Raw genomic sequence first — 26,456 nt, 5'->3', positions numbered from 1 at the left:
TCAAGATCACGTGGCCAGAAATGAGTGTCAGAACTCTGGTCAAAATATATGGCTCTCAGTTGCCAGTATGCTATCATGCATATCTGTATACATAAAAATTTGATGAACTGAACTGAACAAACTGAATACGAGTCTGACATTGAAAAGGGAGGCATTTTCTTACCCTGGCTTTTTTCCAGCCTTCTGCCTGTTTATGGAACTGCCTCTTCAGTGTCACCCTGGGTGTAGACAGCTTTAGCACAATACCAGCCCAAGTGAGTACATTTGAAATAAATATCCCAATGACTGCCTGGAATCAGCTGTCCAGACTGAGTCCTGCAAATGGCTTTCGAACATGCTTAGGCTGCGATTAGAAAGAAAAGGAGGGTGATGTCTGCACGGTTATATTTTGATGGCTGAAGAACCTTGTAGACGAAACAATGCAGCATTGGACAGCCAATGAGAATCACTCCAATATGCAGGCTCAACCCCACCTTTCGTGGCTCCCCAGTTTCTGTTGAATAAAGTTTATATCTTAGGATAGTATGGAAAGCATCTCAAGTAAAGCTGTACGGTCATACTTCTCATAGTTTTTCTTCCAACAACCCTACTCCTGTGAAATCTGACTTCTTCCTGTTCCCGTACAAACCTGTTCCTTCCCTAATTGCAAGTCACGCTGCCCCCTCCTCATGTAATGTAAGATGGTTTTCAAATACTTGAATGTCTAAAACCTCCCATCTTTCTAAGTCTAATGCAATGCCTCATTCTCAAAACATCCCCTGTTTCCCTCCTATTTCCTGCTCAAGGCTCAGAATATTTTATTGCTTTCTCTGTTAAAGGCATTTAGCACTGTCGACGTTTTAAAAGTTATTTGTGGAAAAGTCTTAATTCTGACTGTGCTTGTTTTCATCTTTGTACTCTGCCACGTCTGGAAAAGTTCCAGATATGTCTCTAATGCTCCCATCCTCCCTTCTGAATATTCCCTTTGTTTGGTCTCTCTTCTCCAGGCGGAGAGGATGCTCCTGGGTTCCAAATTCCGAAACTTCTTCTGTTCTATCTCGTCTCTTTTCTTTTGGTGCCCTCTTTTATTTTATGGCTTCAAGTTCCTCCCCTCTGAAAACAGCCCTGAATTTGCATGCTCGGCCTCAGCCTCCTTGTTGAGTGTCAGGTGAGCAGCGTGTCTCCCAATTTTATATCAGATGCTTAGCTGGCACTTCCAAAGAACAGTATCCCAAACTTCTCTCCACCATCTCTCTACCATTTACCAGCCTCTTGTTATTCTAGACATCTTTCAGCCTCGAACCCTCCAAATGCAAACTTTAAGTCCTGGATCCTCTTTAAGACTTTTCTTTTATGTCCAAGTCCTGCCAAGTCCTAGAGATCGTATCTCACTGTGTTTCTCAGCTGTGCTCTCCACCTCCACCCAGTCCTAGACCGAGTTTTGTTTTGTTTTTTAAATTAATTTTCATTGGAGTATAGTTGCTTTACAATGCTGTGTAAAGTGAGTCAGCTATACGTATACATATATCCCCTCATTTTTGGACTTCCTTCCCATTTAGGTCACCACAGAGCATTGAGTAGAGTTCCCTGTGCTATGCAGTAGGTTCTCATTACTAGATCGAGTTTTAATTGCACCTCAACGAGACATCTGCAATGCCCCTTTGCTGACCAGTTTCCCCGCTGTCATCTGTCCAACACAGTATGATCGATGGATTCTCCTAAAAATGTGTTTGTCTATAGCACTTACTTGCTAAAAATTCTAGAAAGCTTTCTTTAGCTCCCTCTGATTTAATTCCAAAATCTCGAGGTCTTTTGTGATCTTGTCCCAGACTGCCTGTGTAATTTTTCTCCCACTGTTCTCGTTCAGAGACCTTGTGTTGCATCCAAACTGATCCAAAACTCTTCCTGAGACCTGGCAGTGCCTCATGCTCTAATTCCTGCAGTTCCCACTCTTCACGAGGCCCTCTCTTCATCCCAGCTGGCCTCAGTCCTATCCATCCTTGATGTCTGAGGACATTCTATCGATCCTCTTCCACATAGTGTACGTCTCTAATGGACGCTTGGGGTTACTATCTTCCTTCTTGTATTTGTCTTATCCATCTGGAAGACTGAATTCCTTAAAGACTTCACAATGTGGTGACACAAGAAGTCAGTAATAACTGGGGTAAACAACTGGTTTTTGCCATTTACCTGTTGAATGGATTTGGTTAAATTAATTGATCTCTCTGAATAATCGTTTCTTCTTCTGTAAAATGGAGATGATAACACAAAACTTGCAGGACTGGGGGAAGACTGACTTAACTAATGTTCAAAAGATATTTGGTAGCTTTATGGCACATGCTAGTGGCACCACAAATGTTATTCATGTTTGTCTCACCTGTGAGTTTAACCCCATCCTTGGCATATAGTAGATGTTCAATAAATGCTTACGGCATTCAATTGGGTTTGCTGAATGAAAACATAGGAAGTCAAAGATGAGAGTTACCACCTATCCAAAGAAGTTAGCCTCATTTTAAAGAAAAAAACCCTGTTTCATGGTCACGAATCCTAATATCTACCTGCTTTCTTACAGCCGTGAGTTACTGGCCCTGGTTAAGCCACATAGGGGAGGGGAGTGAGTATGGCCCAGAGCAAACCCATCTGTGCCACGCTGGGAAGCGGCAAACAGGATTTAAATATTCAAATATTTCTGTCCTTGCTGGCAACCAGCACATTGCATTTCTTACCGTCAGTGCGTTAACACTCACATTTACTCAGTGAGAAAGCAGTCTGAGCCACGTCAGTCTATTTGCTATACGGTGAAAGAAGCCCAGAGCAAAAAAGAAAACGAATAGCAATGAGGGTGTTCCCAAACAAAATGGCGCACCATGAAATAATACTGAAAGAAGAATATATGGAGTGCATTCTTTTTTTAAGGTCCTTTTCTTTTTCTTTTTGCAATGTCATTCCCTACAAAAGCAATAGGAAGATAACAGTCTTAACAAGAAATTTACTTCAACAGAAAATCTGTACACATTATCACTTATGGCAATTGTACATGGTAAATTAACTGTAAAAAAAAATGTTCTTTCTAAATCCCTCTGCTGCCTTAACTCTTGGAGTATTATAGGTAGAAGGCCTACCTAGTGCTATTTACAAGTCCCAAATTAAGACTGTGTAACTTTCGTAAAACCTATTAACTTATCAGCTCAGTTTCATATCTTTGACCATTCAGTGCCCTGTATGAGGAAAAAACCCACCTTGACATATTGACAAATGGGCGAAAAGTGCTTGCGAAGATGCCTTTGCCTGTCAAAAGTCCATCCTGTTGTTGCAATGATCTCTACACGTGTGATGTTTTTTTACCTTCTTTTTTTTCTCTTCCCCAAAACTCCAGAGCCACTGAAAGCTACCATCAGCCCCAGGAAAGTTAAAGGCAGTGTGGGCAGCCAGGTTTCCTTGTCCTGCAGCGTGACAGGAAGTGAGGACCAGGAACTCTCCTGGTACCGAAACGGTGAAGTCGTCAACCCTGGAAAAAATGTGAGGATCACAGGGATCAACCACGAAAACCTTATAATGGATCACATGGTCCGAAGTGACGGGGGCGCGTACCAGTGCTTTGTGCGCAAGGACAGGCTGTCCGCTCAAGACTATGTGCAGGTGGTCCTTGAAGGTCAGTGGGCCTCGTTACAGGGTTCAGCGAAAAAAGAGCCCAAACCCAGAGCACTCGAGAGCAAGAGTGAAGGGTGAAACACTGCTCATAACTCGCAGTTTTAAGGTTTCTGTCTATCTGACCAGCTAATAATTCCACCCTAGTTTCTCAAGCTCAACTGGGCAAAGAAAAGAATAAGTTCTGGTGAAATGAACATTGTCTATGGTAGAAGTAACATAAGTAACGTGATTTAACTTAAAGTTAAGTAACATAAATGTTGCCCACTCACGTGTTTAAAGTTACTTGTCAAGATATAGACCTTAGAAACTTGAGATTTATGGTTTGGTTGACAATTCATTGTCCTCTAGACCAGGGTTTCTCAGGAGTGCTTGCTTTGGAAGGCAGCTTTCTGCACTGTAGGATGTTGAGCGGCCTCCCCTCACTAGATGCTAACAGTGCCTTCCTCCAGTGTGACAAACAAAAATGTCTCTAGACATTGCCAAGTGTCCCCCGGAGGGGAAAATAGCTCCCCCAAAATTGATAAGCACAACTTTGGAGGCAACGTTCAGAGCAACATTTCAATGTAGTGCTTGGTGGAGTGAAAAAATGGCTTCTGGTTTGAGGGGTTGTCTATTTGGGTCCATAGAGTCACAGATTTAGGTGAATGGAATTTTTGAAGAATTACCTTGTGTTATCATAATAGGTTTTAGGTATGTTATGTTGTTTTCTTTTCTTAACTGCCTGCTGCCTACTTACATCTTCAAGCTTATCAATCAGCCAGGGAAAGAAGCTATCAAGGTAACAGTCAAGCGAGAGACATATGTTTATCAACAGATAATTGAACTAGCTTTTATCTGTGTATTTGCATGTCTTGTTGGAAATTGTGCCTTCTTATATAATTTAAAATTCATCTGTTATCAACTGATTAAAATAACTGCATGAGTTTCATATAGCCTAAGGGAGGAAAAAAGAAAATCCATTTATATATGAAAATAAGTTTAAATATCTCTTGATGCTAAGAGGATATGAAACAGGCTTAGAATGACATTCTTATTTTGATTCGAGCATTTCCTTGCAGACAGTGAGCATTTTAAAGCAGAGGCGAAATTAGCTGAAGGCACGGTACTCATATTAAAAGCCTGACACTGTGTTCCACATAATAATTAAGTGCAGACAGTAATCAATTTGCACAGAGCCAGTTTGCTAATGATGGTGCCCTGTAGTCCTCACATAGTCACTATTTTTAGATTCTTTGTAGAAAAGGGAGAGATTACCTGTCTAGGGCTGGTTACCTTGGCAACCATCTCCTGTGACGAAGAAAACCTAAAGAGCATATTGATAATCCATAATGATGTCGAAGGAGGTGAGGTTATCAGAGAGTGACAGCAAGAAAGATTTCAAAGACACTCAGGTCTTACTGGGAAAATAATGTCTGCTTTCATCTCCAAAAAAGCCTGTCGCTTGAATAAAAAGAGGGGGCAGAGGAGCCCATTGAGCCTACTTACGGATTTATTTGTTGCATGTCAGTTTCCATTTGGGACAAGAAGCTTCACTTTATTTTTTCTCGTCTGAAAGATGCTAATGCTAATGTCGCCAAAGAGAGCAGAAATAGAATTACAAATGCATAGCCAGTAACTGCCTTAAAATGGTGTCTAACTAGCATCCTTGTTACGACGTAACCTCCTGTGACAGCTATGGATTAACATGGATTATAAAAACTCACAATACCGTGAACTAAGAATGGCCATTGACAGAATGTAGAATCTTGGAATATTTCCTATGAGGACAAAGAAATTGGAATGGAAGTTTAAAGAAAATGGAATCTAATAATTATAGGTTCAAGATCAGACCAGAAAATGGAATCATAAAGAAGAATAAGAACAAGTCCTATGTCTGGAAATGATGGAGTAGCAGGTATCAGACTAACCTGCAAGAAGATGAAAATTTTGAACTTTGGGAAAAGCGAAACTGTTTGCAGACACTGGGGAAACACCCAAAAGCAGGCAGAAAGAATTTCACCCTTGCAAGAAGGGGAAAACATTAGGTGATTTCTACACTAATACCACATTTCCCCTGAGGATATTTTGCAGTGCTGGTGGGGAGGGAAGGTGGGGAACCTAGAACACAAAGAGAAATGCAAAAACTACAGTCTTAATGAGGTTGAAATGAATTTTTTTAACTTATTCTTTTCAACATTTAAAAAAACTATCAATATATTTGTCTATGTATATCAAAAATAGTCTTTAAAAGTTAAGGCAAAATAAAGATATTTTCAATAAACAAAAGCTTGAAGAATGTTATGCCAGAAGACCTACCTGCACACTAAGAAATGGTAAATGAAGTCATTCAGGGTGAAGAAAATGACCTAAAATGGAAACTCAGATCTATAGCATGAGAGTACGAGAAATGACAAATATGTTAGTAAACATTTAGCAAAATTGTTTTCTCTCTTTTAATTTCTTTAAACAGCAATTGACAAACAACTACACAATTACAATATTGTGTTATAGAGTTTATAACATAAATAGATAGAATAACACAATGGACAGAATATAAATTAAATTCTTTGAAATCATTTGTTTCAGAGTTCCTCCATTTCACATGAAGAATGATAATTTTAACTTTTAGTAGATGTGATTAAAATTATATGTACATATACATATGTATAAATTTGCATGTACAGATTAATGTTAATATATGTATAAATATATATGAAAATGGAAAGGCAAATATGGAATGAGAGAAAATATTTAACACAGACATTTATATATAATGTATACTATGTATATACATATGTCTGACAAACATTATATGTAATTTATGAGATATCTGACATATACACATGTAAAAGTAAACTTGTACTGACTTGTATATGTGTATGTATATACCTTGTATCCAGTATATATGTATATATTATATATATACTTGTATTCAGTAGACATAAAGAACTCCTACAAATCAATAACAAAGGCAAATAGTCTAACACAAAAATGGAAAAAAGATTTGAGCAGACATTTTAAGAAAGGAAATACACAAATGGCCAATAAGGACAGGAAAACAACATCACTTCCATGGTATTTGTCAAAAACGCAAAACTTGTATCTAATCACCAGGAAATATCAAACTGAATTTGAGTAAGTGGCTACAAAGTAACTTCAAACATGTCAAAGTCAAGAAACGCAACAGAGACTGAGGAATGTTGCATATTAAAAGAGACTAAAAACAGATTCTAGGTCCATCCACCTCACTACAAATAACTCCATTTCGTTTCTTTTTATGGCTGAGTAAGATTCCATTGTATATATGTGCCACATCTTCTTTCTCCATTCATCTGTCGATGGGCATTCAGGTTGCTTCCCTGTCCTGGCTATTGTAAATAGTGCTGCAATGAACATTGTGGTACATGTCTTTTTGAATTATGGTTTTCTCAGGGTAAGGGCAGGAATAAAGGCATAGACATAGAGAATGGACTTGAGGACATGGCGGGGAGGGGGAAGCTGGGGTGAAGTGAGAGTGGCATGGACATATATACACTACCAAATGTAAAATAGTTCGCTAATGGTAAGCAGCAGCATAGCACAGGGAGATCGACTCAGTGCTTTGCGAACACCTAGAGGGGTGGGATAGGGAAGGTGGGAGGGAGACGCAAGAGGGAGGAGATATGGTGATATATGTATGCATATGGCTGATACACTTTGTTGTACAACAGAAACTGACACAGTATTGTGAAGCAATTATACTCCAATAAAGATCTATTAAAACAAAAAGAGAGAGAGACTAAGGAACCACCACAAATAAATGTAAGGTGTGAAACTGATAGAACTTGGGAAAATAGCTGTAAGGGACGTTATTGGTCAATCGGCAGACTTTGCATTAGATAACAGTAAGGTTCCAAAGTTACATTTCCTAATTTTGCTGACTGTCCCGCGGTTATGACAGGTTACATGAGTGTGTAAAGAGGGCACACTCAAACATGGGTTTGAAGCCAAGAACAGGCAAAAGTAATGCACGGTGATAGAAATCAGAACCTGATCAGCTGTGGTGGGTAAAGATTGATTGAAAGAACCCCTAGCAACTTTGTGAGGTGATGGAAATGGTTTTTATCTTGATCGTTTTGTGGTTACGCAGGTATATATATTTAACAAAATTCATTCTGTTTGTACGCTTAAGATCTATACATTTAACTGTAAGTAAATTTTATCTAAAAAATAAAAGTGTAGCTGAAGAAAACTTTCCTAAATAGATTTAAAAAAAAGACTTGAGATTTCAGTGCTTAGTGTAAAAATCAGTGAAAAGAAATTCACAGCTAAACACATCCTGACAAATACGTTGAATTGTAAGGTCAAATAAAATAACCTGAACATTCCCAAACACCAGCAGCTGGTTATGTACGAAGAGTAAGGATCAGCGTCACATGTAACTTCTCTGTAAATTAAATGTAGAGCATGTTGAAGTCACGTCTGCAGTGTTCTACGGGCAAAAGCGCAGGTTCTTTATTTTAATATTATGAAGTTACTTTTGTCATCTTTGATAGTAAAAGAAAGATGCTTGCAATCCAAGGACCTTGAAATATGCTACTTATGAATGCATCTGGGGGAAAAAAAAAATACTTGGAGGCCTTCTCCAGCCTCAAAACATTGAGTTGGAATGAAGAAGTTAAGATTCAGGAATTTGCAAATGAAAAGATGGTAGAAGGCTCTAGGGAAGCAACCCAGCTCAGGCCACAGAAACAGGCTTCAGGGTTTTGTGGTGATGAATAACTCTTTCTTCAGGGATATTTGAAAATGTTAACACTTACCCTTCTGTGATGGAATTGCAAGATAGCTTCAGTTTTATTTCCAGTTTTTCTTTTGTTTATATATACTTTCAAAATTTTCAACAATGAATACATATAATTATTATAATTAAAATTAAAAACTAAAAAAAAATCTGTTAATCATTATCTTTCACTATGGTTAAACCCTTGAAATTAGCATGAAAAAAAATTTTTTTAACATCTCCTCCAGCAAGGTTTATTACCAGACTCAGAAATCCTGTTGCATGTGATCACAATTATGTCAAAATGACCTATCTACGCCTAGAAAAAAAAGCATCACGATGTTGATTTATAGTGCCTGCGGCTGGTAGACCCACTGGTAACTTTTCCTTCTTTTGACTTCCATACATTTTTCTCTCTTTTCTTTAAAGGAAGCCCATATATATGTATGTATAAAGAAACATGTATTTGTGATTACTACCATATAACATGAGGGAGATAGTCAATATATGTGATAGAAAAATAATGGAATTTGAAAATTTGATCTTTGTCAAAAATAGTGGAAATTGCTATGGAAACTTTCCTAAGATTAAGCTCCTTGTTTGCCTGGGACAGTCTTGAGTTGTGCCTGTTCTCCTGGTATCTGTTTTATTCTCAAAAGTATCCCAGGTTAGATGATAAATTAATGGCCACCCTACTTAAGATACTTATGGAATCTAAAATATGACATAAATGAACTTATCTGTGAAACAGAAACAGACTCAGACTTAGAGAACAGACTTGTGGTTGCCAAGGGCGAGGGGGGTGGGGGGAGGATGTATTGGGAGTTTGGGGTTAGCAGCTGCCAACTATTATATAGAGAATGGATAAACAGTACGGTCCTACTATAGAGCACAGGGAACTATATTCAGTATCTTGTGATAAACCATAATGGAAAAGAATATGAAAATGAACCTATATGTGTATAACTGAATCACTTTGCGTACAGCAGAGATTAACACATTATATATCAACTATACTTCAATAAAATAAATTTTAAAAAAAGAAAGAAAGAAAAGATACTTATGGAGATATTTAATAATACTGAAAGTGTCAAATTTATTTAGCTTCTACTATTATCAAGGCCTTCATGAAAATTCACATGCAGTTATTTGTCATTCAAACTATAAAACATGATTTCTTACGAGAAAATTATAAAGATGAGATAATCAATCTCTTAGTTCCTTTTTCCTCTAAGCAATTCCCCAGTTGAGGGACTTTCTTGGTGGTCCAGTGGTAAAGAATCCGCCTTCCAATGCAGGGGGACATGGGTTCGATCCCTGGTCGGGAACTAAGATCCCACATGCTGCGGGGCAACTAAGCCCGTGTGCCACAACTACTGAGCCTGCGCGCCACAACTAGAGAGAAGCCCGCACACCGCAGTGAAAGATCCCGTGTGCCGCAACTAAGACCCGAAGCAGGCAAAAAATAAATAAATTAAAAAAATAATAATAAAAAACGATTCCCCAGTTGAGCAATCCCTAATTAACTTGGGGGAAGTAGAAAGCTAAAGTGACCATTGGGAGTGTGTGGATTTCCTCTATGTTTATAACTTAGGGTGGGGATATACCAGTTTTGAATTATAAACTTCTTGGGAGATGACATTTTTTACCATGAACATCTGAGTTGCATTATCATTCTTCTTGTTACGACTTCATCAAGAAATATATAAGAAAATTATTAAAGCTTGCTAATGCTGTGTTTACTTATTTGGAAAATGAAATTTTGTCCTGATTGGAACTTAGCTTTATCAGTAAAACCAGACTTTTGAGTCGTGTCTGAGAAGCACTGCATCCACATCCTAATCATTAAATAGAAGTACTCGGAAGTTGTTTAATTATTTGTATGTGCCACTTCCTTCCGTGATTTGTCTTCCTGCAGATGGAACTCCCAAAATTATTTCTGCCTTTAGTGAAAAAGTGGTGAGTCCAGCAGAGCCTGTCTCCCTCATGTGCAACGTGAAGGGAACACCGTTGCCCACGATCACGTGGACCCTGGACGATGACCCCATCCTCAAGGGCGGCAGTCACCGCATCAGCCAGATGATCACGTCCGAGGGCAACGTGGTCAGCTACCTGAACATCTCCAGCTCTCAGGTCCGCGACGGGGGAGTCTACCGCTGCACTGCCAACAACTCGGCGGGAGTCGTCCTGTACCAGGCTCGAATAAACGTAAGAGGTGCTTGTCAAATCAGCTCCTCAAAAAACACACATAACTCATTGTAGTGGAGAAGAAGGTTTCTGCATGCACCGAGAGCCGAGTCTTGGAATGCCAAAAACGGATTAACTGTCGCTTCCCATGTCCTACCCTCTGCTTCCTACTCAGGAATGGCAGTGATTGGGTTACTGTTGGAGATGGCGTTTTGGTTTCTATAGTCAGCGTGTTCTCTTGTTTTATTCTTAGACTTGTCCACTGGAGCTTTCCTTTCCTGGTTTATGCTGTGCATGCTCTTTCCTTCCTCCTCTTCCGTTCTGCTGTGTCCATGGTAACCCTTCACGTACCTGGTATTTAACTGACATTCACAGTGCAACATGGCATAACCTCCATCTTCATAACCTAGTGTACAGAGAGGGTTAAACAACTGAATGGCTACCAGAGTTTTCACCAAAAGAGCATGACTGTTCAGTGCAGCTAGTTACCTTTTATTGATTAAATTGCCTTTTGTCCTATAATTCAAAACGTCTTAACAGAAGTAGTTGATAATTAAAGTATTTAACACTCACTCAATTCATGTGAAAGTAACAAAATTAAAAGGAAAAAAAAAACCTTCTTGGTAGAAAATGCCAAATGCAGAAAAAAATGTGCTTAACTGAAACAGATGTCCTTACATGAAACTAATCTACATTTTTAACTCAAGGAAAAGTGTACCCATTTCCACACAGAAGATGTACCCTTAAATTATTTTCAAGAGTTTCTCTGTGTCTCTCCAGGGCCTGCAAGCATTCGACCGATGAAAAATATCACAGCAATAGCAGGACGGGACACATACATTCACTGTCGTGTGATTGGCTATCCATATTACTCCATCAAATGGTACAAGAACTCTAATCTGCTTCCTTTTAACCACCGCCAAGTGGCATTTGAGAACAATGGCACGCTAAAACTCTCGGATGTGCAAAAGGAAGTTGACGAGGGGGAGTACACCTGCAACGTGCTGGTTCAACCCCAGCTCTCCACCAGCCAGAGCGTCCACGTGACGGTCAAAGGTAAGGCTGTCCCTCGGTCCCCACACAGCTCACCATTACCAAGCTCAGCTGTTTCACCAGACCAACCGTGAGGAGTGGGGTAATCTCAAAATCTGCATATTCAGAATAGGACAGTTACAAAGACTGAAGAATGATAAAGTGCATTAGATGTTCTAATCTCTTTACCACTGCATCTTCACCAGACTGATGGTTGATATAGTCTTCCTTTCACATGAATTTTTGGCTTGGTTTTCCAGGGGATTTGTGTTTTTATAAAATCATAGAAAAAAGAAACATATCATTGACTTGGTTATCTAGTTGTCTGACAGATTGTTTTAAAACACATAGCTTTGTTTTCCTAAAGCCTCCTGAAAGTGAGTTCTTTTAGAAGCCAACTAGAAGAGATTTTCTGTAATGGATGAGGACTTCAAACAAAACAGATGAGCGGGTCAAAGCAACAACATAGGAATGCTATGTTTAAAGGACCCCACAGCAAATTTTCCTGCCTTTTCAGTTATTCTTTACATCATGACATCATGACGTGGACTGTCATGGGCTCTATAACCACCAGGATGAATTTTGGAGATCATGCAACTCAACCCCAGTCTCCTTGTCGGTAAAGACCTATAAAGTGACAGGACTCCCCCAGGGACATATAGCTTTGTAGTGTGGCAGACCCTTAGGGGAACCCATTTCTTCCATTTCCCAATCCAGTTTCCTCAAGTGAACATAAAATGAAAATTTTCAGTTATGTAAATAATTGCAGGAAACAGGTAATGGAAATAGCTCTAATGCACCATGAAGTAAAACCAAAAATATGTGGAAACGGCCTCCTGCTCTGCTAAGCTGCCTGCCTGAGCTACACGGTTATCTCCCTAGGTACCAATAATTGTCTTTTAATGTCCTGGTTACAAAACTGCATAGGTTTTCCGTGGTCTTCCCCAACCATCTTTTCTCACAAATCCTGTTTACCTGTTTAGGGACACCTATAAATACACACACACACACACACATGCACACAGGCACAATGTATTGGATTATGTAGTATATGTTAGGTAACATGTATTATGTATTACATATTACATACACCTGCACATAACTTTGAATTTTTTTAATAACCACATATCCTAAGAATTTTCTCAAATCATTAGAAATTCTTAGTAAGCCAGATTGGTCATAGCTGCGTAAAACTTCATTTTGTGATTGTATTTATTTCTTTAACTATGATGGATGGAAGATCTACTCTATGCCCGGTAGGTCAATACCTCAGAAAATAAGTTCTACTTGATGACGAAGAATTTTCCCTAAAAGAAACCAACCCCAGGGATAAAAAGAAGGCAAGCAAAGACCATTGGTAGGGAAGGTGGGAGTGGGCACCAGATGGAAGGAGGCTGTCAGGTGTGGCAGTCAGATCAGAGAGGTAGAAAGCAGAATGCCCTCCAGATGCAAGATGATATTAGAGCCAAAGAGATCTGTAAAACTTACAACAGCCAAATGATCAGAGAGAGAGACGTGCCCGGCAGTCTCTAATGATAGCCTTCCAGATGACAGATTAGATGTCTCCATGGACCCTACCATATGAGAATATCACACACTAACAAAAATTTGATTAGAAAGACTTTAAACAATGGGTTTACCAAGAAGCTGGGAATACGAAACTTGCTAAAGAAATCTATATTCCACTGCTGTGCATTCATTGTAAGTTAATTTTTTGTGCACATGCCTGGGCAGAGGAGAGAGTATATACTTTTTGTTAATCATTGCTTCAAAACATGCTTTCTTCTGTTTTAAGGAGCAATGGCTAAACTAAATATAAATAGTTGTTGGCTATTAATACTACAGTATATCCCACCTTACTTTTATTGAATTTTACCTTTTTGGGTAGACAAATGAAACTGCAGATACTGCAGGCTGAGTGGATAGGGTTAAGCCTGCTTAAACCTGTGTAGGGCTTCCCAGGTGAAAAATAATAAATTCTGGACTCCTATATGTCAACCTAGGGCATACTTTTTGGAGGGAGTCATATTCACGTGCATTGCACTCTAGCAAAGATATTTAGAGTAATTGGATTTAAGATACCACTTGCATTTCTTGCTTAAAATGACATCTAACTGTCAACATATAGTAACAGTTATACACCATTAACGATTTTAGCCTTTCCTCAGATGTCAGTAGAAAGTCGCAACCATGTTAACTTCTGAGCATTTAAATTTGAATTTTAAAATGTTTTGAAATGAAATATGTAAGTTAAATCACACTCCAGTGGTCAGGTTTGTAGCCCATCAAAGCTTTTACAAAATTAATAACCTTTACTATTTTCAGTTATGATAAGGATTATGATAAGGGAGAGAGAAGACATCAACTGAATTACAGGAAAAGACTGAAATTTTTGACTCTCCCTGTGGAGCAGAATTGGAAGACAGTCTTCCTTATTTTATTTATATATATACAGCTCCATTACCTTTGCGGTTAGACTACACAGTGAATACTGTATTCAGATCATTTTAGAAGAGCAAATATGATACCTCAAATGTTGGCTTCATTTGGAAGTGGGCCCACTTGTTTCCATTAATAATGCTGCAAACTGTAAAACCAAGCCATTTTTATCTTGTTTCCAGGAGGTTTTTCTTTAACACTAGGGTGGGGTGTGTGTGTGTGTGTGTAGATGACATTTGGAAACAATACTGTTTTTCAGTCTGTCTTTTTTGCTTCTTTTTTCCCCCTTCACTTATTTTGTATCATATGACTTGGGAAATTAAAAAAAAACTCAAAGATTGATATAAATAACATTTCGATCGTTAGTTATGCCTGAAACTTGAGAAGTTCTAAAATATATTAACGAGAAGTGCAATTTTGCTGCCTTCAAACATGTAGGGAGAAATGAAAGTCAAAATCCCTTTTTTCACTTCATTTCAGTTTAACAAGCAGCGTTACATTTAACACAGTTCAAAGCTCTTCCTGCCTCATTTTAGGTGCCACATTGAACTTGAACAGTGCCCAGTTGAGTGTTCCAATTGCTGGGGACCAACACTGCCAGGAAAGTTAATTGGCTGCTAGATAAAAATGTCACCTTCTCTTTGTATTTATGTAAAACTTTGTCGTTTACAAAACACTTTCATAATTGTAATCTTAATTAATACTCACAGTGACTCTGTAATGTAGATAAAGCATCACCAGAGAAACAGAATAAGAGAGAGCAGGAGACCTGCTCAGGGTTGTCCAGTAATATATCCAGGACTCAAATACACATCTTTGCTTTCCAGTACCACCCCATCGTGTGTTTTTGAAAAGTAATTCGCATTGAAATGGGAAGCCAGGATTGAAGTGAGGAGAAATTAGCTCAGAGTACCTGGGAAGAAAGCTGTTTAAAAAATCAAGAAAGGAGATTATCTTAGAAGTAAGGGCATGAGCTATTGAGTGCCTAACGTAAGAGAGAGGGAGAATTAGTTAAATTGAAAAGAGGAAAAGGAAGGAATGGATTTGGTGAGTGAGCATGGGTAAGAACCAAAGAGGACTCCAGAAGTTCTAGTCTAGATGATGGAAAGTCCAAGAGTGGGAACCTAAAATATTCATGGCTTGGGAACATCTTATGAACGGTAGGCTTAGTATCATGTGTCTGTGGACCACCATTCTGGATTCAGACCAGGGGAACTGTGATATAGGGATTTGGGGAGTGGGCTGAAAATAGTAGAGAGCAATGGTTGAAATTGTAACTGGGCAAGTGTGTCTGAGAAGCATCAAGCTTTTGGAATTGTATTTTATGAGTTTTTTAATGTTTGCCAGCTTGTTGTATTTTTTAGATTCCACGTATAAGTGGTATCATAAGTATTTGTCTTTCTCTGTCTGACTTACTTCACTTAGCATAATGCCATCCAAGTCTATCCATGCTGCTGCAAATGGCAAAGTGTCATTCTTTTTTATGGCTGAGTAGTATTCCATTGTGTATATATATATGTATATATATCACATCTGCCTTATCCATTCATCTGTTGATGGACACTTAGGTTGCTTCCTTGTCTTGACAATTGTAAATAACACTATGAACATTGGGGTGCATATATGTGTTTGAATTAGTGTTTTTGTTATTTTCAGATATATACCCAGGAGTGGAATTGCTGGGTCATATGGTGGTTCTATTTTTAGTTTTTTGAGAAAAAACTACAATAAACTAGTGAGTAAAATACAAAAGAAGCAGACTCACAGATATAGAGAACAAACTAGTGTTTACCAGTGGGGAGAGGGGAGGGGAGAGGGGCGATATAGGAGTAGGGGATTTTTTAAAAAGATTATTATGGGATTATATGAAATCATGTGTGTGAAACTTTTGAAAATTATAAAGTGCTATAAAATTTAAAGACTCTTATTCAATAAAAAGTTAAAAAAATTAATATTTGTCAATAATGAGATGAGATGTTGATGCTAGAAAGGAAATAAAAGCAGTCACAAAATTCACTCTTTCATATTTCATTTCATTTTCCATATGTAGCCCTTCCCAGTTCTAATTCGAGACAGATTTTTATCGTGTCCTGCTTCAAACTGATGGAAGAGTTAGGTGTCGTTGACAGCATTTCCGACTCATGGTAGTGACCCTTTGTGTTCTGCAGCCTAACTGACACGCTCTTCTGCACCATCTGGCAGAAAGGTCCTGCTCCCACTGCAGCTTTTGATCATAGGGTGCATCTCACCTCGTCTGTCATCCTGGCGGTCTCACAGAGCTACTGTTGGTGCAGTTGGGGAAATGAACACCCTGTTAAAAATGGCGCTGAGAATGCGTCTGCTCTCCTCCACCTCTCAGTGAGCGGCCAGGAATGTAGTCTTCTAATGACATCGTTCTTCAAGGGCTCCTGACAGCTAATGTCACTTGGCCCAGGCAGAGCTGCAGCTCTGTGCATGGAAACAACCTTGGCAGTGTCACCCACTCCCACTTTGTGACTGACGTTTGCTCATTTGCCCTTCCAGCCAGAGCACCATCAACCTCCACCAGGTTCCAAACCCAACTCTGTCAGGGATGAAGAGTCTTCTCTTTATCACTTTCACTTTCTTCCACTCTCCTCTCTCCGCTACTGGAGTCATTTATAATACTGTTCATAGAAAACATAACATTTCGAGGTTATTTTTCTCTTTTAGGTGCCTCATTAAAGTTGAGCAATGTTTAATTTAAGGTCCTATTTGCTAGGGTCTTGTGTGACCATAAATTTTAGTCATTTGCAAAACTCTTGTATTGATTTTCAACAACTACTTAGAGAGTGTACAGTTTCTATTGTGAGTAATATGGGAGAAAATACATCTGGTGGGGGAACATAAAGGCAATACATTAAATGTGTAACACTTTCGTGGTAATTTATGACTTCAAATGGGAATTTAAGTTCTCTTTGTTAATGTAATATCCTAATGTGGCAAAAGAAAGCTGATTATGTGGGGAATTTTCACCATCCCTCCTTTGTAAACTACCAAAGATGCACTCATGTATAAATGTGCTTAAATGGCTGTAGTTTCTCACCTGAGGAGACGTGCTCTCACACTTCCACAGAAGAGAAGTTCTTTACTTTGGTTAGGATGTCAAAACTGAGCTCCAAACTCAGCTGGGGCACTTGCCTTCAAACAGATTTGTCCTGGAGATAGGTTGCTTTGTAATTTTTCTTCCAATCTGGAAAATGAAGCTGGTACCTTTCTTTTTTTTTAACCCGTTTCTTGTTACATTTTAATTATTTATTTATTTTTAAAATTAATTTCTATTGGAGTATAGTTGCTTTACAATGTTGTGTTAGTTTCTGCTGTACAGCAAAGTGAATCAGCTATGCATATACATATATTTTTTGGATTTCCTTCCCATTTAGGTCACCACAGTACATTGAGTAGAGTTGCTCATTAGTTATCTATTTTATACATAGTATCAGTAGTGTATATATGTTAATCCCAAACTCCCAATTCCTCCCACCACCCCCTTCCCCATTAGTATGCATACATTTGTTCTCTATGTCTGTGTCTTTATTTCTGTTTTGCAAATAAGAGAGGGTGTGGAGAAAAGGGAACCCTCATGCACTGTTGGTGGGAACGTAAATTGATACGGCCACTATGGAGAACAGTATGGAGGTTCCTTAAAAAACTAAAAGTAGAACTACCATATGACCCAGCAATCCCACTACTGGTACCTTTCTTTAAGGAAACACTATATTAATTTTTTTTTTTTACAAATAATATCTCAAATTGGTTTCCTCTAAGTAGACAAAAAGAAAAAGAACATGTATTTGATTTGCTATGAAGTCAAAGAATGCAAATTTTTATTCAGTTAAAATTAAAATTGTGGGAGAAATAAGTTTTTGCAATACTTGTTATGCATGTTAGACACAGGGACTTCAAGAAGGAGAGAATTAAGTAGAGATGAGAAAGGAAGAAAACATGACAAGAAGATTACTCACACTTTCACTGCCTGACCCATTGTCAATCTCTCTGGAAATACACACAGTTGTATGTGCACACAAACACACGCAGGGAAAAAAAACCTTTGGTAGTGCTTAAGTGATAATGCCCTGATAATATTTTAATCAGAAAAATTTAAACTCATTAAATATGGACTAGTACAAACACAAGTAATTGTCAAAATACATAAGTTCAACAGAATTTGTAGTTTATGCACATGCAATATATGACAAATATTTATGTTATTACATTTATTTATAAATATAAAGATATTACATTCACACAAAGTATTTGTATGTGTTAAAATCATGTGTAAATATTTATGTGTATTATATTCAAATGTAGATGGACTTAAGTATATATAAAATATGCCTACATATGTGTAAATAGATGATACAAGGATAGAACCTTAGGGATAAACTTGGGGTTCATCTAGACCAGCATCCCATATGATACTCAACCTCCCCTTCGACTGTACTCAGATTTTTCCGGACTGTCTGCACGGGGTCTCTGCAGTGCCCCCAGTGAGCTCTAAGCCCTTTTCTGATTCTGCTTGGCCATGATGATCAGACATTTCTTCCTCCTGTTGATACAAATCTGTCTTCTCTAATTCTTCCTCTTCTTTCTGGTCCCATTGTTTCCTCTGGGGCGGCTCAGAGGAACGCTCCCCCTTCCCCATAGAAACTACCCAATGCGGGCAGCAATGAGCCACTGCCTTCCTGACTCACCATCTTTAACATCCTCGTTTGTTCAACTGTGTTGTGTACAACAAAGCTCAGAAACTGGTTTCCTCTGTAAGGACACATGGATGTGTCCATCTACTCTCAGAGGAACACAGCCTTCTAGGAATTGTATAATGTCTGAAAGAGGGAAAAGAGAATATCACCTCGATCCTAAAGATAAGACTTCTTTGTTATAACCTGAGTCCCCACTGTTGAGACATTCCTTTGGGCTCAAGAACAAAAACCCAGGTGCTGATTGGTCAGATGGGAACTTTCTTCTGTTTTGTCAGTATTTAGTTTATACCACACCTTTATCATCAGTTCATACAAATTCCCTATGTTGTTTTATATTTTTTTTAAACCATTCACCAATTCTGGTATTGTTCTTCCCTATTTCCATGCCACATATTTATGTTCACTTAATATATTTATCTTTTTTAAAACTTTTTATTTTCTATTGGAGCATAGCTGATTAACAATGTTGTCATAATTTCAGGTGCACAGCAAAGAGACTCATCCATACATATACATGTATCCATTCTCCCCCAGACTCCCCTCCCATCCGGGCTGCCACATAACATTGAGCAGAGTTCCCTGTGCTGTACAGTAGGTCCTTGTTGGTTATCCATTTTAAATACAGCAGTACATGTCGATCCCAAACTCCTTAACTATCCCTTCCCCCTATGCTTCCCCCCAGTAACCATAAGTTTGCTCTCTAAGTCTGTATGTTTCTGTTTTGTAAATAAGTTCATTTGTATCATTTCTTTGTAGATTCCGCATATATGGGATATCATACGGTATTTCTCTTTCTCTGTATGACTTACTTCACTCAGTATGACAATCTCTGGGTCTATCCATGTTGCTGCAAATGGCATTATTTCATTCTTTTTAATGGCTGAGTAATATTCCATTGTATATACGTACCACATCTTCTTTATCCATTCCTCTGTTGATGGACATTTAGGTTGCTTCCATGTCTTGGCTATTGTAAACTCAAAAGCTTTTGCACAGCAAAGGAAACCATAAACAAAACGAGAACAGATTGGGAGAAAATATTTGCAAATGACATGACCGACAAGGGATTAGTCTCCAAAATTTACAAACAACTCATGAGGCTTAATGTCATCCAAACAAACAATCCAGTCAAAAAATGGGCAGAAGACCTAAATAGACACTTCTCCAAAGAAGACATACAGATGGCCAAGAGGCACATGAAAAGATGTTCAGCATCGCTAATTATTAGAGAAATGCAAATCAAAACGACAATGAGATATTACCTCACACCAGTCAAAATGGCTATCATCAAAAAATCCACATACAATAAATGCTGGAGAGGGTGTGGAGAGAAGGGAACCCTCATGCACTGTTGGTGGGAATTAAATTGGTACAGCTACTATGGAGAACAGTATGGAGGTTCCTTAAAAAACTAAAATTAGAGCTACCATATGACCCTGCATTCCCACTCCTGGGCATATGTCTGGAGAAAAGCATAGTCCAAAAGGATACATGCACCACAGTGTTCATTGCAGCACTGTTTACAATAGCCAGGACATGGAAGAAACCTAAATGTCCATGGACAGAGGAATGGATATAGAAGATGTGGTGCATATATTTATCTTAAATACGCTTTCTATGCCCTTATTAAGATAAAGATAAGATAAAACCATAAAAGTAAACACTTAGGTTGTCTCCTAGATCTTTGACTCTATATATGATGCTACAACAAATATCCTTGTAGATGTACCTATATGTAATACTAAGTATAGTATACTTAGGAAATAGAATTGTTATAGAATAGAATATAGTATAGTATAGGAAATAGAATTGTTACATCATAGAATTTAATTTCACTAATGACTGAATAGCACTCTCCAAAATTCCTATACTAGTTTATGCCGCCACCAGCCATGTGTAGAAGCTCACAGTTCCCTGTATCTTTGCCAATAATTAGTATTATCTGCCCTTCTAATTTTTGCAATATAATGGATGTAATGTTTGTTTTAATTTCTTCTATCACTACTGAGGTTGAGCATCTCTTTATATTCTCTTTAGGTATTTGGGTGTCCCATCTATGAATTTCCTTTACCCATTTTGCCATCAGTCTTCCTGCTATTTCTTCCTGCTTTGCTATAGTTCTTTAATGTAAATATGAATCTCTTGTTACTTATAAATAGTTGTGAATATATTTTCCAAGATCTCTTGACTCTTTATCTTTGATTATCTTCATTGGGATCTGGTTTAAGAAGTCTCTGCGCTCATGGAAGATCCATGCCTACATTTTTTTTTTCTATATTTGCTCTGTGTTTACATTCCACTGTCCACATTTAGGTCTTCAGTCCACATTGAGGATTGGAGATATAGTAGAAATAGGTGTCCAATTTTTTCTTTATTGATTGAGTCAGTATTCCTAATATCATTTATTAAATGACCCATGCTTTCCACTCTTCTCCGTATATCAAGATATCCTGGTGGTGTGGTCAGAGGTCATTTTCGTTCTGTGAAATGTATTGAAACTTTCTTTATGGATGTTTCATATATTTTAATAAATGTCTGTTTTTTCATACATTTGTTGGGCATAAACTTGTATGTGTTAGATTAAATTTAATAATTGTGTTATATCTCATCTCTAACTTTGCCAATTTTTTTATTCCTTTTCATTGACCAGTGATCAAAGTGGGCATTAATATTACCAAATATAATTGATTTATCTGTCTTCTGCTACGATCTCTGGTAATTTTTTGTCTTGTAATATCTATTATATGATTGAAAATTACTCTTCTTGCCTTCTTTGTGCCTGGTAGATCTTTTCCCATTTCTTCAACTCCTGCTTTTATGTAGCTTTTTATTCTGTGATGTTGCTTGAACCCAATTTTTAATCCAGTGTGTGTGTGTGTGTGTGGCTTTTGATGCATGTTTAACACATATATGTTTATTTGAATTGATTTTATATCAAAAGTTGTTTTAGTCAGATTATTTTATATTTTCCATTTACTCTCTACTTCCTGTTCTCTCTTAACTTGGCACTGAACAGGTTCACTCAAGTATTGATAATTAGGTTTATAAAAAGATCGGTTGATACTAAGTGCTCATAAATATGCTGCAATCATATCTCCAAGCACATAAACGTCCTTGTACTAACTATTCAATTCAGTGAAAGAATTTGTTAATTTCTTCAAGAAAGAGCCAGTTGCTTATGATGTGTATTAATCTGGGTGTGGCAATAGAATACCTTGGTTTTGCAGACCTGAATCTTCCAAGTTGTCCACAAGTGATAAAAATACTTGGAAGATTTCACTCTGTACCTTACTTTCAAAGAATCAGAACACGTCTATGCTGAAAGCCACCAAGAGGAATTAGAGACCCCGAAAATTGAGGAGACTCATGCAGGGACACACAGTTGGCTGAAAGCGTAGAGAGGGGTCTGTATAATTAGTTTTGCATAGATCTATGCTGATGTGAATATTGGGTGGATGGAATATAGAGAGACATATCTTTCATTGGTCTATATTCATGCATTTAACAATATCCCTCCTTCATTATATCACCAATTCAATGCCTGAAATTTGCCAAAATAACTTCACTGACTTACAGCTTTGTTGAAATACCATAGTTACCTTTTTATATCCTTGTCTTCTCTATGACGTATTTCATAAAAAAGAATACAGCCACCTGAAGTCAGTTACAGTTAATAACCAAGCTTTTAAAGAAGGATGACCTTTTCTAAGTCAAGGTCATGAAAAATATTTCTCAAGTAAATACCTCGCTATTACTAGCAATTCTTGTAAAGAAGCTAATTGGGAAAAGAAGATAAGCTTTAAAACGAATGCCAGCGATTTTGTGAATTTTGGCTGTCCTTGTCATTTCGCCTGGCTGTCATCACCTCTAGTTTGAGTCCCATGGCTTTGCCTGCACTAATAGTCCATAGAAATAAAAATAAAATAAGTGCAACCCATCTGGAAGAGTCTTTTCTCCACCTGGGTTGGTACAACACGAGAGCTATGTTTCATTTTCTTGATGCCATTATGATTCAAATGGCGTTTCTTTATATATTAGAGATGCAAGTTAGTTTGGGTTAATCAGAAAACTACTCAGTTTTATTACCAAGTCTCTATGTAACCATGTTATTGACCCCAACCAGGAGAAAAGTAACCTGCCTATCTATCTCCTCAGTCCAAGGTGACTCTTATTGTTAAATACAGAAATTCTCATGAATTCTGCAGGTGTTCATCATTTTTAAATGTTAAAGAAACTATTCATTTCAACGTAATATGGTTATGGCTATCAAATGCCTTCCATGAAAATCCTTGAAGAAACGTCTCATATGGTTAAAAACTAGAATCCCCTGAAAAAAATACCCAATTCCTATCCCTATATCCCACTGCAGGCATGTATATAGGTGGTCCATTTTTCCTGAAAGTGCTTTGGAAGAAGATGCTGTCATGTTTCTCATGGCTTGTTTTAGTGTTTTATTTCTGAAAATTTCAAGCAGTTTGTCTTTTCTTTATATCTAATACGTATCTTTCCAGCTGATGAAAACAGCAGTTCCTGTTTCTCTTTATTATAATTCTACATTATGCCTTAAGGATTTTTTTTTCTTCCTAAAATGCTTTAAGTGTATTTTCTCCCATGGACTTAATCGGTATTTTAAAACATTTTAAAAGTTTCTTTTACCTTTATACTTATGTTGTCATATTTATGGCTCCGTAGTTCTTCTCATAATCTGGTAGTCCAAAATAGGCATCCTACATAAGAACGACCTTGTTTAAAAATCTTAGTAGGTTAGCTACACTCATCTCTGATTTATTCCGAAGTTACACTATTCTTATGTCAACTGTGCTATTCTGTTGGGTTGTATTTAGCTTATGAACCCTACCTATGCTTTTGGCTTCATCTACTGGAAACCCATTATCCAGTGCCTGCAGCATGTGTACGTGCTTGGGTATTTGTGTGTGTGTGTGTGTGTGTGTGTGTGTGTGATTAATGTTTGCCAGGTTTTCTTGTGTTTTTAAGTTGAGCCTTCTGAGATTTCTTGGGTTCTAATTCAAATATTGGCATTGAATTCTTCCTCATTTTTGTACTCTTGGACATACACTTACTGAGCTTGTGAATATGCATAGCCCCATATTGAAGATAAAGACGGAAGTTCGGTGCTGAGCACTGGCTGAGCTTAGGACAGGTAAATGAGTAAAACAAACAAATGAATAAGCAAATGCAGACTTTTTGAAGGTAATGAGCAGCATTCTTAAAATTAACTTTTCAAACTATTTTTTCCCTTGCTTCTGTCATCCCTTTTCTGTTCTTCAGGAGAATAGGAAAATACTGATAATCAGGTACAGAGGGGTCTTACTAAAAGAGGACCCAGCGCACATGATAATTCTCCCCTGGTCACAATCCAAAATGAATTAAAGCAACATGGATGGATGGATGGATGGATGGATGGATGGATGGATGGATGCAGTATACAGAGGCAATATTACAAACAGACCTGGTTTTGTTATGAATAGTAGATCAATTATTTTAGTTTAGATGAGGCAAAGTGTTGCAGGTTGTATTCTCCCGGGAGCAGCCTCTGAGATGGAGTTTGGTGTGCAGGATGTTTACCAGGGAGTGTCCTTAACCATCAGCACGTGTGGAAGAAGGGGAAGGGAGAAGGACTGGGTACAGGGAGAAGATGAGCAGGGGGCTCACCCGACCCTGCAGGGGGCTCTGGAGAAAGAGTGCTCCTTCAGAGTTGTCCTGAGTTGGGGCACAAGTGCCCTCTTCAGTCACTCATTGGAAGGGCCTGCACTTGGGTGAGGGAGATCTCTGCAGCTGGGCCCACCTTTGAAGTAGCTGATGACTGAAGGGTGCCCCCTGAGGTCACTCGCAGAATCTGGGGCTCATGTCCTTGAAGGAACCTGGGCCACGTGTCTTCACGTACATCAAATCCTACCACTTATGCAGATGTTAAATAGCTATCAATGTACATCTTAAATACTTTTTCCAAAAAAAAAAGGTTTTCATTAAATTGCTCCCACTTTCTCTAATAACACTAGTCCAATATTTCAAATAGGAGATGAAAACTGTCACAGTGGAGGGTAGTAGCATCATTAGACTAGATGTTTTGTTACCAAAATAATTTTTAACTCAAAGAATCTCTTTGATTCCTATGATTTCTTTAGTTTATTCAGGCCATATCGGTGCATCTACTGTTAATGAGATCAAATAATAATAGGATGGTCACTGCCAACACAGGGTTGGGGTCAGTGGGAGGATCTATAGACAAATAACTATAATACATGACAGGAGGTAGCAAAAGTCTTGAGGAAAGTGGCACAGGGTGAGAAACAAAACATTTCAACTAGCGATGGGAGAAGAGTGGGCAGACAAATAAGAAAGTCACTGCTTTCAACACAATGCCATCAAAGAAATATATGGGAGGTGTTTTGGAAGTACGGAAGATGGACATCAAGCTAGTTCTGGGCATAAACTCTGGAGTCAAAAAAAAAAGGTTTCCAAGAGAAACTGAGTTGAGTCTCAAAGGGATTTACAGCCTGAAAAAATCTCCAAAGCAGGTAACAGCTGAGCTGAGTTTTCACACTTTAAGCTGGTAGGGGTGAGAATGGGCACTGCTGGGGCGGGGTACAGAAAGAGGGACAGGGTGCAGCCCTTGACATTCAGAGTCCATGTGGCTGAACCAAAGGACACTTACTGTAGGCAAATGGTGTGAGTCGGCACAGAGACAGTGTCAGATCTTGTAGCGTTCCGTGCCTCCTGCTGCATCCTAAAGGCAGCGAAGTGATAGAAGCAGAGGGAGATACAAAAGTGTTTTAGAAAAACTAATCTGATTGAGGTATGTGAGATGGATTATACTTCAGAAAGAAAACAAATGGGAAGACCAATTAGGACACAACTGAAAAGTTTTAATACAAGATGATGGGAGGTATGCATATGGCTGGTTCACTCTGTTGTACAACAGAAACTAACACAGTATTGTGAAGCAATTATACTCCAATAAAGATCTATTAAAAAAAAATACAGATGATGGAAGAATGCCTGGGGAAAAAAAGAGCCAGATGCAAGAGGTACTGAGAGGTGGAGTAGACAAGACATCACAGCCAGTAAGAGAGGTCGGAGATAAAGAGTAATGTACAGCTAGGAATATTATACGAAATCGTATCGTAGCATATCATACCATGTTATATTATAAATAGCATTCATGTAATAACTTTTATTATTCTGAGCTTCTTGCAGCTGGGAGATTTTGCTAGAGAATTGAAGGAGAGGCTTAGATTAAGGGGAAACACGACACGTTTGGTTTGGGATTGGAGATGCTTCTGGGCCATCCAGATGGAGGTCTTAGTGGACAACTGAACAAGTAGGCAGGAAGCTTGAGAAGGAGTTTTGGATGAAGATGTTGATGAGGCAATCCACTGCATCGAGCTCACACCTGGCAGGGAGGCTGTAAGTGAGACCGTCAGGGAAACAGAGGGAGGAAGCCAGGCCAGGGCACTGAGGAACAATGTCTCCATTAGTGAGGGGAACATAGTCTTCCTTTGAATCGCTGAACTATTTATTTAAGGTTTTTAATGTCCTTCTTACTTCGTGTGAACTTTTCAAATGGACGAGGCACCTACCCTCATTATCGCTTTGCTATGGGATCTATGAACTCTTATAAACCATCTGTCTAGGATTTATAAATACCCATAAGCAAGCAGAGATGGTGACAACATTTATTATTCCTG

General features: G+C 38.3%; 1 protein-coding gene across 1 annotated transcript in view; it reads left to right on the top strand.

Annotated features, from left to right (window-relative positions):
- Positions 1–26,456, top strand: part of DSCAM (DS cell adhesion molecule) — a 605,868-nt gene that overhangs the window by 306,777 nt on the left and 272,635 nt on the right. The window contains exons 6-8 of the mRNA XM_036849729.1: positions 3,356–3,631; positions 10,287–10,583; positions 11,336–11,611. Coding sequence (XP_036705624.1) covers positions 3,356–3,631; positions 10,287–10,583; positions 11,336–11,611 — 849 coding nt within the window. The remainder of the gene's footprint in view (positions 1–3,355; positions 3,632–10,286; positions 10,584–11,335; positions 11,612–26,456) is intronic.

The sequence above is a fragment of the Balaenoptera musculus genome, chromosome 4 (assembly GCF_009873245.2).
Source record: "Balaenoptera musculus isolate JJ_BM4_2016_0621 chromosome 4, mBalMus1.pri.v3, whole genome shotgun sequence".
Lineage (NCBI taxonomy): Eukaryota > Metazoa > Chordata > Mammalia > Artiodactyla > Balaenopteridae > Balaenoptera > Balaenoptera musculus.
The sequence above is the reverse complement of the archived record's forward strand: the minus strand, read 5'-3'. Positions and strand labels throughout refer to the sequence as shown.